The sequence below is a fragment of the Mesoplodon bidens genome, assembly GCF_964165515.1.
Source record: "Mesoplodon bidens genome assembly, chromosome: 3".
NCBI lineage: Eukaryota > Metazoa > Chordata > Mammalia > Artiodactyla > Ziphiidae > Mesoplodon > Mesoplodon bidens.
This window is the reverse complement of record NC_138178.1, coordinates 20,355,436-20,374,634: the sequence shown is the minus strand read 5'-3', so window position 1 is coordinate 20,374,634 and position 19,199 is coordinate 20,355,436. Positions and strand designations below refer to the sequence as shown.

The 19,199-nt window shown below is 37.4% G+C and overlaps 1 protein-coding gene across 2 annotated transcripts in view; it reads right to left on the bottom strand.

The window, feature by feature from the left end:
- Positions 1–19,199, bottom strand: part of USP6NL (USP6 N-terminal like) — a 149,231-nt gene that overhangs the window by 120,510 nt on the left and 9,522 nt on the right. For both annotated transcript variants that reach the window (XM_081229207.1, XM_081229208.1), the window contains exon 2: positions 10,725–10,811. Coding sequence is in view for 1 of the 2 variants with exons in the window: in XM_081229208.1 (XP_081085334.1) it covers positions 10,725–10,728 (4 nt within the window). In the remaining variant the exon portion in view is untranslated. The remainder of the gene's footprint in view (positions 1–10,724; positions 10,812–19,199) is intronic.

The following is a 19,199-nucleotide window of genomic DNA, read 5'->3' as shown; positions in this document are numbered from 1 at the left end:
TGTGGGGAGGGGAACATGAAGTTGTTTAATGAATACGGAGTTTCAGTTTTGCAAGGTAAAAAGAGTTCTGGAGATTGGCTGCACAACAATGGGAATATACTTAATGCTACTGAACTGTACACTTAAAAGTGGTTAAGATGGCAAATTTTACATTATGGATATTTACCACAAATTTTTTGGAAAGTTATCCTGTCTAAAAATCAAATATGCAACTGAAAGCAACAGTATAATGTCATTTTGAGCCTACTGAGCTAGTCATGGTGAAACTGATATCCTTGTACATCAATTGCCAGAATCACTGTAAATTGATGTAGTCTTTTAAGAAAGACAGGAAGAACATTTCAATACTACAAATCTACAAAAACATTTCAATACTATAAATCTAGCCTAAAGAATTATAGTTGTTTTTTTTTTTAAGAAATAGGGCAAAGTCATCAATGATATTCATTTTGAAAACATTTTTAAAAATATGAACCATCATTGGGCTTCCCTGGTGGCACAGTGGTTGAGAGTCCGCCTGCCAATGCAGGGGACACGGGTTCGTGCCCCAGTCCGGGAAGATCCCACATGTCGCGGAGCGGCTGGGCCCGTGAGCCATGGCCGCCGAGCCTGCGCGTCCGGAGCCTGTGCTCCACAGCAGGAGACGCCACAACAGTGAGAGGCCCTCGTACCACAAAAAAAAAAAAAAAAAAAAAAAAGAACCATCATAAATAACAAAAAAAATAATAGGGAAGTAGTTAAGTAAGTTACTATGCATCATTACCTTTAAGGAATATAATTATGAATTCTAAGTATAAAACACAATTATGGAAATATGACAACACTCTAAACACAATTCAATGTTAGAAATCCAAATATAAAATTGCATAGACACCAAGAGCCCAATTATATCAAAATATATACTATCTGGACAATACCAGAGGACCATATGCAAAAAAGCAAACGAGTGGGGTTACCAATGACTATTCCCCCCCATTCCCAAATGTATTTATTTTAATGTTACAGTTATACTTTAAAACAACAACAACAAGAGGGGATTAGAGAAAATGAAGAGAACAGATTAGTTTAGATGAGATTAGGTAAAATTAAGTATAAAATGGAGGCAACAGTAGGGTGTTTATCTAAAGTTACCAATTTAATCCCCTCCAAACACCTACTTCTACCAATGCTAAATTTTCCTTAATTTCTTAATCTCAATCTCAACCTCTTAACTCCAGATCTTCGCACATGTTCCTTCTGTTTAGAACTCTCTCCCCCTTCCTCTTCACTTAGCCAGGCCTCATCTGGAATATGATTTCCTAAGGGTAGTCTTCCTGCCCTCCCAGAAGGAAGTTCCCTGGCTCCTGCAGACACCAGCTTCCCTTTTTGCGTTAACAGCGCTGCGGTATCTGTCTTCCCCACTAGTTCTGTGCTCCATGAGGCCCAGGGCCATGTTAGTCTTGCCCTTGTCTATATCCCCAAAGACCAACACAGCAGCAGTGCACAGGGAGGTGCTCACTAAATATGTTAGTACTAAAAAGAAAACATTATTAATATTTATTCTAAATCATACATTCTCTTCCTTAAAATTTGTTTTAAAAGCAGACTCAAACACCACAACTCTTAAAACATTTTAAGAAATTAAGTTATAGCATCACCTGTCTCAATGTTGTCTAAAAACAAGTTTTGAATCTCTTATACTTTGCAATATTCTGTCAATTTTCTAGCTTCCAATATACCTTTCAATTATTAAACTTTTAAGAATTATAACTATAGATGGTAAGTATCCTGACATTTCACATTAAATTTAATATAACTCATAAAAACCCAATGAGAATCAGAGTCTTGATACTTTCATCTATTTTATTTTTAGCTAAAGAAAATTTATTAGGACAAAGACAAAGAAGCACCAGGTTATGGGGAGGGCTAATCTTTAGTGAAGCAAATTCAATTTATATATGAAGAGCTGCAGCTGCTTTATTGTTATTAAAAAAAATTAATTCAATAGTGCTATACCTTACATCTTCATAGTACTTATTCAAGAGCATCTTGAGATTTTCGTCAATGTAATTCAAAACAGGAATCATACGGAAAGGAATTTCTCTTGATAAAAGCTAAATGTCTCCTTTCAAGGTCATCTCACATTCTAGAAAATATTTCATTGCCATTTTTCTCAAGCCTTTGCAATAAAAGCAAAACAGAAACTAGTAAAGCAGAATAATAAATCCTGTTCTTATATAAGAGATTTGAATCCTATTTCAATTAAAGAAGAAATGGGAAATTTTTCTGTGAAAGAACCAAATGGGAAGGAAATGGAGAGATCACCACGCAGTCCTCCTGTCCCTTCCAGACAGCTTCCTGAAGGAATGCCCCCAGACCAGTCACACATGCCAGGACGGATCCCGGGAGAGGAGCCTCAGACAGTCCTAACCTGAGGGACACTCTGTGAAAGAACTGGTCTGTATTCTTCTAAAACACCACATCATGTGAGATAAAGAACATCTGAGGAGGGGGCTTCCCTGGTGGCGCAGTGGTTGAGAGTCCGCCTGCCGATGCAGGGGACATGGGTTAGTGCCCCGGTCCGGGAAGATCCCACATGCCGCGGAGCGGCTGGGCCCGTGAGCCATGGCCGCTGAGCCTGCGCATCTGGAGCCTGTGCTCCGCAACGGGAGAGGCCACAACAGTGAGAGGCCCGCGTACCACAAAAGAAAAAAAAAAAAAAAAAAAAAGAACATCTGAGGAACCTTCCAGATTAGAGGAGACTAAAGAGACTCCACACTAAACGCAAGGCGTGAATTATACTCAGCTGGACCCGGCACTGGAAGGACAGAATTGTCATAAAGGACATTATTGGGGAAACTGTCAGCAGTGAAATAAGGATTGTAGACCAGATAAACATAATTTATCTTTTTGATAGTTTTACTGCAGTCATCTAAGAGAGTATCCTTATTCTTGAGAACTACACACCGAAATACATGATATATGCAACCAATTCTCAAATGGTTCCAAAATAAATAATGTGTATTTTTTAAGTACACATTCAGATATTTAAAAATAAAATAAAGAATTGATCCCATGGAAAAAATAAAGTTGGACTGGGTGGGAAGGAAGGATAGAATTTCACGATATCAGAGGTAGAATTTCACCTGCTGAGAACAGATATGCACTAAACAGAAAAAAAATAAGAAGGAAAATTCTGTAGACCTAGAAGTTATTATTGTCCATCAGAATGCAGCTCAGCATTGAGCTAGGAAAGCATAGCCTTTAGGTTAGACTAAAACCTGATAGCTAAAATTTTTTTACATCACATTTTAGGGGAAAAGAGAATAATGACTCCACTTTTAAAACACAAGTCAACATTTTAAAGTATACCTTTCTTAAGTGGAGAGTTACTTCTACTAAGTAATCATTTGAGATCCAAGTTCCTTTTAACACAGTCAGTTTGGGTACCTAAAAAGTTGGGGTGGGGTTTTTCTCCAGTCCTGGGCAAAGTTCCCCATACATATAGGTACATATACCCATAGGTACATATAGGTACAAAGTTCCATGAAAGGTCTAAGGCTGATTTTTTTTTTTTAATCACAATGGCCCTATTGCCTCCATGTGTGGTAATGTGGACCAAGACTGTGTGCATTCTTCATGGCAACAGAGAAGGATCTTTCCTAACCCAAAAGAGAGTACAAAGAAGCTATCTCTTTAGTTAGCAGTAAGGAAACCCCCTTTCATATAGCTTCTAGGTTACTTCTACCACCAGAAACAACATTTTTTATAATAAAGCATGCCAATGAAATATTAATATATCTTGGCAATCATATTCTAACAGTCTGAATCAATCATTTGGCATATAACCTTGTATTACTGCAGTTAAAACAATAAATTCAAGCAGGTTGAAAAATCAAATTCAAATTCTGTTGTGCCATAATTGTCACAAGGAAACAAGTTTGTAATATTCTTCCAACACTGGTAATACCTAGTTCCTCCTTTCCTGGTACATATACTTACTTGATCTATATCTACATATCACAGAAGGAAAGAACAGAAAGTTATTACCTAAGGAAAATACAAAAGACCAACTACTGTAGGTTTACATAAAAACTTAATACATGTTTGCTTTTCAAATTTCTTTTAAGTTATAGTCAAGAAAACATATTTTGCCTTACTTTGCATTTATTAGAATATAACAAAGTTAACCAGTGAGGAGATCACAGTACTTTACTATATAGTGTCGAAAACTTTTACCAGTGCATCCAATAAATTCCAGTTCTGTTCCATTCTTCTAGAATCTGAAACAGGCAACTGTACTTTTAAAAAGACATTTCAATTCCAAATGCCTCACAATTTAATATAAGATATGAGTGTATGTTAGTATCTGACCATAATCTTTTTACATCCCACTGTTTAAAGTTTAACACCTGAATGCTCCAAATGTGTAAGCAGAAAGAAAAATGTTGCAATTCCAGGGGTACCTAGGTAATGCCAGCAGAAGTCAGCTTCTGAATTTAGGGGGGAAAATAGCACTCCACTACCATCTACCTATACAATGACCACCATCTTTGAAGTTAAATAAGAGATAACTCATAAAAAGTTTTCAGTTCCATTTGGCCTCCTAACTTCTGGACCACAATCATGATAGAAACCTATACAACATTTCCTTTTTTTAAAAAAAAATAACCAACTATGGCTCAGTGCTGGAAGTGGGAGTGGGAGACTGGGGTAAGGGAACCTGGGAAGACTTTCTCGCTATATTCTTCATCCTTTCAGCCCAAGGCTTTAAAGAGAGGCTAGAAAGAATTATAACATAATCACTTATCTATCTCCAAAAAAAAAAAAAAAAAAGTAACACCAAAATATCATTTTAGATCAGTTTTAAGGGAGAAAGATCGAGGCTAGGAAATTTTAACATCAATTTCACATATCTGGGAAATGAGAAGACAACTATACAATGATATCCATCATATACACTGACAGGCTCAAATTCTCTTAATAGAAAATGTCTATTTGACTAAATGCAAAAAGTGATAATATACAGCTGTCTAGACACTATTTAAAAAAAACAAACTGATGTTAATTATATGTAGATATATTAGTTGTAGACCATATAACAAATATCACTTACTAAGTTGTTTTCCATTATATGTCTTTTGATAAATGAGAAATACTAAAAGTCACACCTATAATATTTTCATATAGAATATATTAGAGAAGTTTTTGTTTTTAGATAAGTTTTTGTTAAAGAGATATGAAAATTTTCAAACCAGTACACCAGTTCTAATAAAATGAATTCAAGAAAAAATTGTAAAACTCAAACTCTATTTTCTGAAATTAATGTCCTTTTCAAGGGGATTTCTCTCAAGATTTCATTAAATGCATACACGCCAGTATTTAAAATGCAATTCAACTTAAATTTTCTTTTCTTTAATTTCTGCCCAACTTCTGAGGTACACAGCTATTCCATAAAACAGGATATACATCTAGATAGGCTATTGTTAATAGAGAGAAGATGTAGCCAGTACTTAGGGAAAGTCCTATCTTACTTGTTGCATGATTTTTTCTATTTAATAAAAGACTCAGAAGAATCCTTATCCCACCACTCAGGGATTTAGTAATCTCCTCAGTTATTTGTAACATTATCTGCTCTAACAAATGTTAAAGTGTTCTTCACTTCAGCATCATCTCTTAGTATACCGCTCCAACAAATGATGATATTTACTCCTACTCTTATTAGAAAGCCACAAATACACCACATCTCAAATTATTCGCTGCCATTACTTTTTCCTCAGATAAAAGAGAAATATTTCATATCCCGAAGTAACCTCAGAAAACTCACTCCACTATTTAGGCCAAAGGGCAGGATCAAACTCTCCCACACAATAGATTCACTCCTGGATTGCCCAGTCAACATCCAAAAAGACTCTCTTAGGAAACATTTCGTATAATTACTTACAGAGCAAAACTTTTCCAAAGAAAGTGAAATAAATACAGAAGTAAAGATTAAAAATTTTAATAGATTAGATAAGCTTTATTTTTTTAACTTAAAATTTGGGAAAAGAAAAATAATTAGTACCCTAAATTATCACTTTTGGGTTTTGGCTTTTTTTTTTTAACATATTCCATCAAAATAATCATCTAGAAATTGTTAAGCACTGCTCTTTTTTTTTTTTTAATAAATTTGTTTATTTATTTATTTTTGGCTGCGTGGGGTCTTTGTTGCTGCACGTGGTCTTTCTCTAGTTGCGGCGAGAGGGGGCTACTCTTCCTTGTGGTGCGTAGGCTTCTCATTGCGGTGGCTCCTCTTGTTGCGGAGCATGGGCTCTAGGCATGTGGGCTTCAGTAGTTGTGGCACATGGCCTTAGTTGGTCCACGGCATGCGGGATCTTCCCGGACCACGGCTCGAACCCGTGTCCCCTGCATTGGCAGGTGGATTCTTTTTTTTTTTTTTTTTTTTTAAAGAAGATGTTGGGGGTAGGAGTTTAGTAATTTATTTATTTATTTTTGCTGTGTTGGGTCTTCGTTTCTGTGCGAGGGCTTTCTCTAGTTGTGGCAAGCGGGGGCCACTCTTCATTGCGGTGTGCAGGCCTCTCACTATCACAGCCTCTCTTGCTGCGGAACACAGGCTCCAGACGCGCAGGCTCAGTAGTTGTGGCTCACGGGCCTAGTTGCTCTGCAGCATGTGGGATCCTCCCAGACCAGGGCTCGAACCCTTGTCCCCTGCATTAGCAGGCAGATTCTCAACCACTGTGCCACCAGGGAAGTCCCAAGCACTGCTCTTTAAACTACTCTTGCTTTTATAATCTCCATCAAAGATCTAAAAAATCCATTTTAAATGACAGCCAGACTTTAAATATAACAACAACTTTTTTGCATCTTTGGCGCCATCTGATAAAACAAAATCTTTAACAAATCTGATAAATGCTAAACATTGCTAAATATGCATTACAGAAAATTAAGACCAATTTAAGTACTGAAAAAGGCTTTTTGCAAATTGTAATAAAGTTAACAATTCACAATGAAATGCAGAGCATAGCAGCATCATATAACACATATTCCACAAGACAAATATTTGGCCTCAGAACTTAACAGAATACATAAAAATTGAGACTAAAAGCTGAAAAACATCTTAAAGCATCTAACAAATTCTCTTGGTCTTACAGTAGGAGCATCCCAATTCGTGTGTCAGGATGTGCAGAGAAACTGATCCCTCGGCCCGGCCTGAGGTGTCAGAGCTGGTAGCCTCCAAGCCCCAAACATCTCCATCAGTTTATCTCACATGCTGTACAACTACTACCATGTCCTACATGGTTCATGACGTGGGAAGGGTTAGGAAATCCTGCAGAGCTAAACGCATCCAGACATACAAGTATCCAACCTTCCTTGTAATCTCTAGAGAAATACTGAAAAAAATTTTAGTTACCCATCAATCTCACCCAAATCTAGGTTTGGAAATTCTATCTTTAATGACATGTCTTCCTATTTTTTTAACCTGTACCATGCTTCTCCAGTAATTTTTACAAAAACAGGAACTCTGATATACTCAGTTCCCTCCCACCTTTATGAAAACTCACAACCCCATAGAAACTGCAACATGGCACAGACCATGACAACACTCCCTAATCTATGGTTCCAGTTCTCTGCTTGAGAATGATTTCCATCACTAAAGAAAATCAAGTTGGCAAGAAAGAAACTCAAAGTTTATTTCAAAGGGAGCAAGGAAAGGGCTGAAAACTAAGAACAAAACTAGGCAAAGCAAATACTGCCTGTAACCCATCTTTTTAATTTATGTCTAACAAAAATGTCTCTTTGTCAGAGTAATTTTTCCAGAATAAAATCTTAAGTTGTTCCCCTAACTGAAGTCCCTCAATAGTTCCTAAGCCCTGAGGTATGAAGTCCAAACCTCCAGAAATGTACACGACCCGGACCCTGATTTCATCTCCTCCCCAGCTCTATATTCAGAATGTTCAACTACTCAGTAACATCCTTGTATGGTCAAACCTTCATGCCTTTCTCACAGTGCTCCCCTACTTGGAATGCTTTATCCTACACACACACTCTTTTCATGGGAGCAGCTCAAATTTCAACCTAAGAATAATAACACATGGAACAGCTACAGTTACCACATAGTAAGGATGTCACTTAGAAACAGTCAAATCCATGCACTATTTACTGAGCATCTACTGAGTGCCAGGAACTTAGCACTAGGAATAAGTCTTTGCCCTCAAGGAGTTTACAGAATAGATGAAGATGAGAGTAAACAGGCCGCTGATTTTCCTGGAGGACGACAGCTACTAGAGTGAGGCAAACAGCATGCTCTGGAGGCGCAGCCCCATGGGGCTCACCTAGCGAGCGAAGTGGTCATGGACGATGGGGAGGAACTCTAGGAACCAGGGGACTAAGCAGAAACTGAGTTATTTTTACATCTTAAATGTGAAGTAAGGATTTGGGACTTCACTGTAATCCTAGTGGTTAAACGCCCAATGGCATTGTTCATGCTTTGCAGCTCCCTTTCTTCGCAACAAACACAGAGAAATTACAGATAAAATATGAAGACAAATGACCAAAAGGACATACCTATGCCCCCAAACATGTTAAACATCTCCACAGATCAGAAATCTAACAGGAACACAAAGTATGAGCTGCGCTGAAGCCAGGAGGTCTGCTGAGCTCTGGGCCCCAAAGCAGGAAAAGGCAGCAGGCAGCTGATCCTCGGGGATTAACTATGGGTTGATCGTATGGAGTAACAAGGGCTCCACAAGGGCTACGAGGGTCAGTAGCCAGGCTCTTTGCTCAAAACCAGGGACTGGGCTGGCACTCTTCCTTGATAGGAAACTAGACTGAAAAAGACTTCTGCTAACTGTACTCAGGCTACAGCTTAGGAAGCGGCTGACCTAATGCCAGCTGCCTCAGTGACTGAATCTGTGATATCCCCAACGTCACCACGGGACCGGGGCTCTGGTCCACTAACACAGACCTGATTCTGATCTGGGAACTCCAAAGCCAGGCAGAGACAACGGCAAATCTTCTAGACCAGCAGGGGAAATCACAGAGACAGAGACACACACACACGCGCACACACACACACAGGAAAAAGAAAAAAGAAACTCCCATCAGAACTTGCCTGCAGAATTACAGAACATGATGAAAACACCAACAATATCAACAACCACGACATAAACTCACTGCAGACAAGACAAAAATCATCAAATGATCTGAAAAAGACTTTAAAATCAGCATGTAAGAGATCTTCGAAGAGATAAAGAAATAACAAAAGAGCCAAAAAAATGTTAAGTACAAACGAGCAGAAATGAGAAATGAACTAGTAGATATAAAAAAAAAACAATTAAAAATCTTGCAAATGAAGTGTAACCATTGTAATTTATAGATAAATTGTTGGTGGTTCCGATACGTATCTTGGTTGCCTAGTAAGCCATCCCTCCCCCTCTGCTTTCACGCTCACAGGGCTCTGAGTTTTAGGGGGCAGTTGTGTTAGACACCAAGATTCAAAAATCAAAGACACCCTGTATTTGTCCTCAAAGAACTTGCCATCTGTAACAGTGATGCTACTAGACCACTAAGGTTACAATGCAGAACAAAATTTAGTTAAATTTCCAAAAAAGGTAAGCACTTTTTAAACTAAAATGTTCTTAGTGTTCATGAAGTCTTATTACCATCTTTACTAGAGTTGGCATTCTATGATAGGTAAACATTCTCAGAAAACTTCATATGAATGGAGCTGACATAACCAAAGGTGCTTCTTTCCGAATCTGTATTTGAACTCATCTGGCAACTATCCTTGTTTATTCAAAGCACACCACCGAAAAAGTAACCCACTGAAAAGTCTCCAAAACCAAAGACCACTACTTGCAATATTACTTTTAGTAGAAAGCACTCAAAGATTTCACAATAACAGCTTCATTTTCACTTATCAACTGCCTGATTATTCAAACTGATGAGAAAAGCGACTCTATTCCTATTAAGGTAAATATAATCAATATAAATAACGTGAAAAATTTTAAACTCTCTAATATTATATTCCAATAAGAAAATGCTCACTTCATCCCAAAGTTTCCATAATCAAAAACCTGTACTCTAAAAGTACATCAGAACTGTCATAGGATCCCAGTCAGGATTAAATCTTAATTCTTTCCTCACTCTCTAAAAGTAAACAACACAAAATAGTAAAATCCAGTTCTCCTGTTCACAAACAGAAGTGGAAAGGAATGACAGAAAATATTACATATACCATCCCCTCACAACTGAGAAGATAAAATCCATATCAAAAGATAGGTCTATAGGATAGACTTGGTTCCTTGATCCATCAAAGACATTGATAAAGAGATTTTTCCTTTTTTTGCTTAAATATAATATTAACCTATGTTACCCAACGATTAAATTTCACACAATAAAACCTCTGCTAATTATGGTCAACTGTGATTTTTTCGCTCTTCATATTTCCAAAAAGTCATTTTCCAATGGCTAGTCAATAGAAAAGTTTAGATAGTAGAACTAAACCAGCCAAGAAGCTAATGACACAGATATCCTCACCACACCTAACTTCTTAGAATAAATCAAACATCAATCTCCTCGTTTAAATAGAGGCAAATGCACAGTATTGGGCTGAACCAAGATTATCCAATCTCTGATGAAGTGACATAATTCCAACCTGAACAGTAACAAATTTTTTCTTTAAGTACAACACCGCAGATGCTCCTGAGAGGACTGAAATGATACACAGGAGGAAGGACACTTACCCATGACTGGAGATGTCTTTGTACGTGGTCCCGATCAGGCACTACACCCAAATCTGCTGTCCAACGTTTCTCAGAGGAATACATGTCCTGGTCAGAAAACAAAGAGAAAGAAATCATATTTTCTAAAGGTCAGTGTTTAACGTTTTCTAAAAGGAAATAAAAATAATTTGCTTATAAAAATTTTCTATTTCCAAAAGAACCCCATGACGTCATCTAAATATAAAAAATTACCAGTCTTTGGAATATCATGGTTCTGCTCCTATTTTCCTTTTTCTGTTAAGCCATTACCTCAAAAGCAAATAGTACGTCTAAAGGAGTTACCACACAGAAACTTATTAACAGGTCCCCTTTATCTTCAGTCCCTCCCCATCCCACCCCCTCATAAATAAGTCATAGGAAGAAAGCACTCCATTTGGGGTAAATTAAGCATATCACACCTGCTAAATGTATTCTGACTGCACACAGGTGATTTATATACACCATCAAATAAAGATTACCAAAGTTATTGCTATGGACTTTCCCTTATAATGGGCATTTTCCTCACAATAAAAGTAATATGGTTTCATTGTTTTAAAAAGCTGGAAACAGCAGCAAAGTAGAAAGAAAAGAAATTCTCCCACAGTACAATGCCACTACATCTACCCAATCACGTGGGGCATATCTCCTTTCCAGGAACTTTCTGTACATATTTTAAAAATACACTTTATAAATACTACATACAAAATTTTGTATTTGGTTCTTTTGAGTATAACGTAAAGCATCACCCTGCATTATTATAAATACAAACTTAACCCTTTGCGAAGATTTCCATTATAAATCTTCCTCTCTTGATAATATATTAAAGAAAATGAGGCATAAAGTAATACTAATGCTACATTTAAACATAACCACGGATGCACAAATGCCTCCCCAAACCTAATATATGAAATTTCACAAATAAGGTAACATCAGATTCGATACAAAATTTACACTTGTGCTAAGTCATGTGTAGCTGCCTTCATAAACTGATAAGCTACTTCTTGCAATCACCAGAGGCGGTGATTACTTTCTAGATCCATTAAGAAAATAGCATAATACCAAGGACCTCTGCTTCTGAAACAGATTTCAGTTCAGGAACCATTTTTTGAAGAAATAATGCTTGCCCCATCTATAAAACATCTCTACTCATACTGTGTAATATACAAAAGAAGGATAAATTCACCGAATGGAAATTCTGGACGCCCAGCAGGGTCCACACGCTGTAATTAGCAGTGGCCTATCTCCGCCGGGCTACCGCATAATCACCTGGCCCCCACCCCACATGCCCTCCTCTTCGTCTTGCAGTGGATACTATTAAATGATTTCCATTTCCAGATAACCCAATTATCCCAAAGAAAATGAGAAGCTATAGGGAAAATTCTAAAACAACACATAATCCACGTAACGAAAGGTTCTCACCATGAATACACTTTCTTCCTGGCGCTTCGCCGAGTCTATTAGACTTGTTTCCCGGCCAGGAGACTAGGAGGTGGCGCACGCTGCCCCGAGGAAAGCACTGACAGGTGACCGAGGACGGGAGCCCCGTGTCACAGAGACACAGAGGAGACTACCCGCTCAAAGGGACCCCGAGAGCTCACGCACAGCTCGCTCACACCTGTGGGGTCCTCTCTCTGCCCAGGGACTTCTCTCTTTGTTCATGATTATATCAAGTTTTTTTATCTTAATTTAAAATTCCTACATGGCAACATCAAAGCACTTTGTACTAAGTCGTGCACTCCTCCTACCCACAGTTATAAACTGCCAAATAAAAACTTATTCAAGGACTGAAGTTCCTCAGATATTAGGAGTTTTCTCAGAACTAAAAATAGTAACCTCAAAAAAACCAGGATAATAAAACTTATAAACACTGGATTTATAACATAACTATCTGAGGTGATAAATGTACTTGACAAATATGCAACAATGCATGAGTTGGAATTAATGTCATGGAGTAGTTCTTAGAAAACATATTTTTAAATTACTTGTAACTGAAGTCCTATGTTCAAGATTCTTTATGCTCATCACAGCTTTGAAATGCAGACCCTCCATCCCCAAGTAGGTGGTTACCAATTCTTTTCAGCAATGAGGCAGTTCAGAAGCACAAATGATAAAACTTTCAGATTCCCTTCCTCCTCCTCAAAATGCTACCACCTGGACATACGAAGAAGAAAGAAGAAAAATCTTACTTGTTGTTTTTCACATCATCTAAGAGGGAAAGAGTACTGTCTTAAATCCAGAGTTTCAAATAAAAGGCGTTATCGGGATATTTCTGCAAAATCTGGCCTTTCAATGCATTTTCCAGGAACTTGAGCCACTGCTGTTTATTTTCAGCAAAGAATTTATCCTCATGCTAACCTACTATGGGTTCTTTCAAGTGGCTCCTCCAACTTTTGTGATAACGCTTGATATGCACAAGTGGTAAGGCTACAGCAGGCCTCCTTAGGCCTGCTGACACCCATCCTGACAGGGAACTCAAGGTCCAGTTAAAGGAAAGAAACTCCACCATATCCTTTTCTTTACTGCAGGCACTAAACATGACCTAAAAATAATTCCTGTCACTTTTTTTAATATTTATTTTTATTTAGTTTATTTTATTTATTTGGTTGTGCTGGGTCTTGGTTGTGGCAGGCGTGCTCCTTAGTTGTGACTCACAGGCTCCTTAGTTGCAGCTTGCCGGCTCCTTAGTTGCGGCATGTGGCCTCCTTATTTGTGGCATGCGAACTCTTAGTTGTGGCACGCCTGTGGGATCTAGTTCCCCGACCAAGAATCAAACCCGGGCCCCCTGCATTGGGAGTGCAGAGTCTTATCCACTGTGCCACCAGAGAAGTCCCTCCTGTCACTTTTAGTCAGTTAAAACCTATGGAAGTATTTAAAAGGATTTCTGGTTTTATAACACCAGATCATCTATTCTAAAACTAGCTCAACAGTCCCACTTTTAATTATTTTAAAACTTAAATTTAATAGAATTATAAACCACAACATACAGTAGCACATTCTATTGTTTCTAATAATATTCTGTCTGGAGATCAAATTAACATTAATTTATTTCATTGTACAATAACTTCTACAAAGAAAATACACAAAGATTCCCAATCTCTACTAAAAGCTAATGTAATCTCCATTTTTAATCTCATCACAAATTATAATTTTTAAAAATCAAATTTAATCTTGAAGATATTATGCTAAGTGAAATAAGCAAGTCATAATAGGACAAGTACTCTATGATTTCACATATACGAGGGACCTAGAGAAGTCAAATTCACACAGACAGAAAGTAAAATGGTGGTTGCCAGGGGCTGGAGGAACGGAAAATGGGGAGTTAGTGTTTAATGGGTGAAGAGTTTCATTTTGGGAAGATGAAAAAAGTTCTGGAGATGAATGGTGATGGCTGTACATTAATGTGAATGTACTTAATGTACCTGAACTGTACACTTTAAAATAGTTAAAATGGTAAATCTTATGTGTATTTTACTACAATAAGAAATATGAATATAAAAAAATAATCAGTTACCTATGGTTTCAAAAGAGTAAGCAAATCCTGAAGTAACAGAAATTACAAAGAATTTAGACTTTTTAATTCATAAATATTAAAAAACAACTGCATGTTTCTAAAATATTTGGCTATAAGAGAAAAAGAAATGTCTATGTGAGAAATAGCTAGGACTCATTATTTAGATTTTTTTTAAAATCCCTACAACTAAATTACTAACACACGCTCCTGCTAAATCCAGGAGGATTTACCTATTCCCCCAATACCACCATTCACTATGATCTCTTAAACTCATTTGGTTTATTTCCATCCATTTTCAAAATACTTTTCCTTCTAAATACGTGTATACTTTTTCATTCATGTGCTCTTGTATACATAAAATACTTACTGACACCAAGAAGCTGAAGATGATGTGCAAGACTTTAAAAACTTTACCCACAGTTCTATTTTTATCTTTTAGCATCTTTAAAAATTTTGTAGAATAAGGACAAAGTAATTATTTAATTAATTCTTTCTCATAATTTTTAATTTCATGGTCAGTTTCTATTTAAAGAATTCCCACCACTCTGCTATGAACTTTCCAATGTTTATCATTCAAGATAAGTACTTCACTAACTAATATAATAAAGCTGTAAGAGACTTCTCTTTCTGCAATTCTTGTGTCCAAACGGCTTGAGAACCCTTTTGCTATGTGACACCTAAAAATGCTTGATAAAAATATAAGAACTATCCTTTTGAATGCATAGCAAAGCTCACAAGCAACTAAGAGATGTCCTCAGAGACCAAAAAAGTAAACAGGAGCACAAATAGAGAGTGGTAGGTGGGCAATGATGCCAGCAACTGCTCTAGAGGCACTGACAATCCCCCATAACCAAGCTATACTGTCCAATACTGAGCCACTAGCCACATGTAGCTTTTTAATTTTAAATTAACTTAAAGCATCTAAAATTTAAAATTCAGTTCCTTTGTCACACTAGCCACATTTCAAAGGTGACTATTGGCTATCATATTAGCACAGATATATAATATTTCCATTATCATGGAAAATTCTATTGGATAATGCTGAAGAGCTTTCAGTGTTAACAGTCATGCATGGGACAAAGCAAAAGCTTCATACTACACAATATGGGAAGTCACACTAAAGATAAGCACTTAAAGCCTGGTCCCTGAAGAACTAAATCTTCAATAAAAAAGAATAAACTATGAAAAAACAATCTACCACAAACGGAGACTAGAGAAAAATTCTCCCCTGAATCTAGGCTTATTGGTGTTTTGGGAGGAGAAGGGGAATATTCCCCGGAAGTTTGTAACCAAAACCAACCTTCACACGGGTATCAAGTTCAAATTCATACTACTTGTACATTGTGAAAATCTCAAGCCTAGAAATTAAGTGGCCCTGGGTTGACAGTGTCCTCAATTGAAATTCTTCTCTGGGAGAAAGCACTCTTAACCCCACAGATAAACTTACCATAAAAACAAGTTCAAATTGTAAAACTAAGGATAATAAGCAAGATACAACAGAAATCAGTATATAATTCACAATTTTTTTTAAAAAGAGGGTACATTAATGTTTCAAAATAGTAACTGAAATGGAAAATATGAGCAAAAAAGAGGGCAGCAGATTTTTTAAAGAATCAAGTGAAAAAGAGGATAACTAAAATTAAACCTCAATGGACAAGTTCAGCAAACTGGATACTGCTAAAGAGAGAATTAACAAACCAGATGATGGACCTGAAATGATCCAGAATGCAACAAGACAGATTAAAAAAATAAAGGAATATTAAGAGACGTGAAAAATAGAATAAAATATCTAATATGTATATCTAATTGGAATTTTAGAAAGAGAACAAAAAGAATGAGGGAGAGACAATATGCAAAAAGAGAATAGCTGAGAATTTTCCTGAACTGATGAAAAACAGTACTGCACAGATTCAAGTTCAGCAAATTCCAAGAGATATAAATTTTTTCTAAAAAAAAAGAAATTGACACCTGGAGACATCATGGTGAAACTGCAAATCATCAATGACAAGGAGTTCTTAAAGCCAACCAGAAACAAACGTCAAACTGCTTACAAAGGAACAATCAGACTTGACAACTGATTGATCAACTGCAACCATGGAAGCCAGAAGACAATAATATCTTCAAAGTTCTAAGAGAAAATAACTGTTAAGCTATAATTATGTACCCAACTCAGCTAAACTATCTTTTCAAGAAAACGGGCAAAATAAAGAAAATTTCAGACCCAAACTGAGGGAGTACACTGTAATCATTAAGGATGCTTCCAAAACTGTAGTTCACAAAGATGGAAAATGATGCCAAAAAAGAAGGTCTGAAATACAGGAAAGAATGGTGAGAAAAGAGGATTGTAAAAATGAGTAAATGGAAACAAGTATTAGAGGTATAATTTCTAAATTAGGAGGTATAAAAACAAACCTAAAATACTGAGCAAAAGCAGCATGTAATCTAGAAGGGAGATACAGGAATGGAAACAGTCCAAGTTTCTTATGCTGTTTTTCAGAAGGAAGATGTGGCAGACACTATCTTTTGTTCATATGTCTTCCATCACGTGCTGTCCTTGCCGTGGCTTCCCTGGGAGTGGAGGATACTCCCCACTTCATGGATTTGAGGGTCTGGCCACATGACGTACTGGAATGTGAGAACTGACACTGTGCCAGTTCTAACTGGAGGCTTTAAGAGCACTGCGCTGTCTGTGTTCTCTTGTACTCAGACAGTGCATCCCAGTCACTGCTAGTCCCAGAATCAGGAGATACCCAGCACACAACTGAACCCAACCCACAGGTTCTAGCCAAACCCAGCCAACCTAGCCACACACAGCAGAGACTGCCAAACCTGTGAGCTGGAAATAAATGTCTGTCACTGTACATCACTGAAATTTTGCCGTAGTTTGTTACCCAGAATTATTACAGCAAAAGATGACTAATACCAAGGTGAAAGATATTAACTTTATATATTCTTTTTATTATTATTTATTTATTTATTTTATTTATTTTTGGCTGCGTTGGGTCTTCATTGCTGCGTGTGGGCTTTCTCTAGTTGCAGCAAGTGGGGGCTACTCTTGGTTGCAGTGCGCGTGCTTCTCATTGCAGTGGCTTCTCTTGTTGTGGAGCATGGGCTCTAGGTGCGCAGGCTTCAGTAGCTGTGGCAGGCGGGCTGTAGAGCGCAGGCTCAGTAGTTGTGGCGCACAGGCTTAGTTGCTCCGCGGCATGTGGGATCCTCCCGGACAAGGGATTGAACCCATGTCCTCCACACTGGCAGGAGGCTTCTTGACCACTGTGCCACCAGGGAAGCCCAAAGGTATTAACTTTAAATGCAAATTAAATTTGTGGGTATTAGTTTTACTAAAAAATTTTACTAAATTTGTGAACATGTGCGTATATATACATATAAAAAACTACAAATATACTGATACATATGTGTATACACACACAAAGTGATACTATTTATATAAAGTTTAAGAATATGCAAAATTAACAATGTTTTTTAGGAACTGTACATATGTAATACGACCATAAAGAAAAGCAAGAGAATGCTGGATCCCAGAGTTTCTGGGGACAGGAGTAAGGTAGAGGAGGAGTTGTAGGGAGGTGTGAGCCAAGAGGGCAGTGCTGGCATTCTACCACTTAACCTGAGGGAGGGGACAGTACAAATATCATTCTATTACACCTTACATAACATTGCATATAGTCCTTTGTATGAATATATTTTTTAATATGAAAAAGCAAAACTTTTCCAACAAAGTTCAGAAATGATTATAAATAAAAATGACAACATATGTAAGTAATCACATGTATAAAAGAGCTAAATGCATTTACAATCTTAAGCCATAATTAAGAGGTAGAAAGAGTTGTAGTGACTCACATTCTTTTTTTTAAAGTAATTTATTTTTTATTTTATTTATTTTTGGCTGCGTTGGGTCTTCATTGCTGCGCACGGGCTTTCTCTAGTTGTGGCGAGTGAGCGCTACTCTTCGCTGTGGTGTGCGGACTTCTCATTGCAGTGGCTTCTCTTGTTGCGGAGCACGGGCTGTAGGTGCGTGGGCTTCAGTAGTTGTCGCACGCGGGCTTCAGTAGTTGTGGCACGCGGGCTTCAGTAGTTGTGGCTCGCAGGCTCTAGAGCGCAGCCTCATTAGTTACGGCACACGGGCTTAGTTGCTCCACAGCATGTGGGATCTTCCTGGACCAGGGCTCGAACCCGTGTCCCCTGCCTTGGCAGGCGGATTATTAACACTGCACCACCAGGGAAGCCCTGACTCACTTATTCTTTAAGAGAAAGAGACAAATACAAGTGATAGCCAGGTCCACTATAAAATGCAAGAGGGAATTTACGTGAAAAGACTGATGATTATACATTCTCCAAACAGCTCTTTGGCCTTCCCAAAGAGCTGTGTCATTTGTGCATCTGCTCTCAGCTATCTGATCACTGAAGATTCTGATCTCACCTTCACAGCTGTATAATACAAGTTCATTTTCTAGTAGAAATTCCTAGATCCTGTTTTGCTGAATTGCCATGCATTGAACTACCATCCCAAGAAAAAGCTTAAGAAAATTGTCTTAATTGAAGGATTATTTGTAACAGGAAAAAAAAAGTATAAACAACTTAAATGTGCAACAATAAGGGACTGACTAAATGAATTGTTAATGTACATGTAATAGAGTCTCATGCATCCATTTAAAAAACATCGCAGAGAAATTTAATGACAGTGAGTGAATGAATGCTCTCCAATGTGCTTTGTGCCACTTTCTCACAATCAGCAAGAAGTATCAGAAATGATGCCTCAACCAACTTAAATGTATTTCCCCAAAGGCTTATAAACCAATACTTAAAGAGATTAATGTTCAATTTTTAAATTTAAAATGAACAGATAATATAAAAATTTACTATTCATTCAATAAATATTTACTGAGCAGCTATTATGAGCCAGACAGTGTTCTAGGCTCTGGATACAC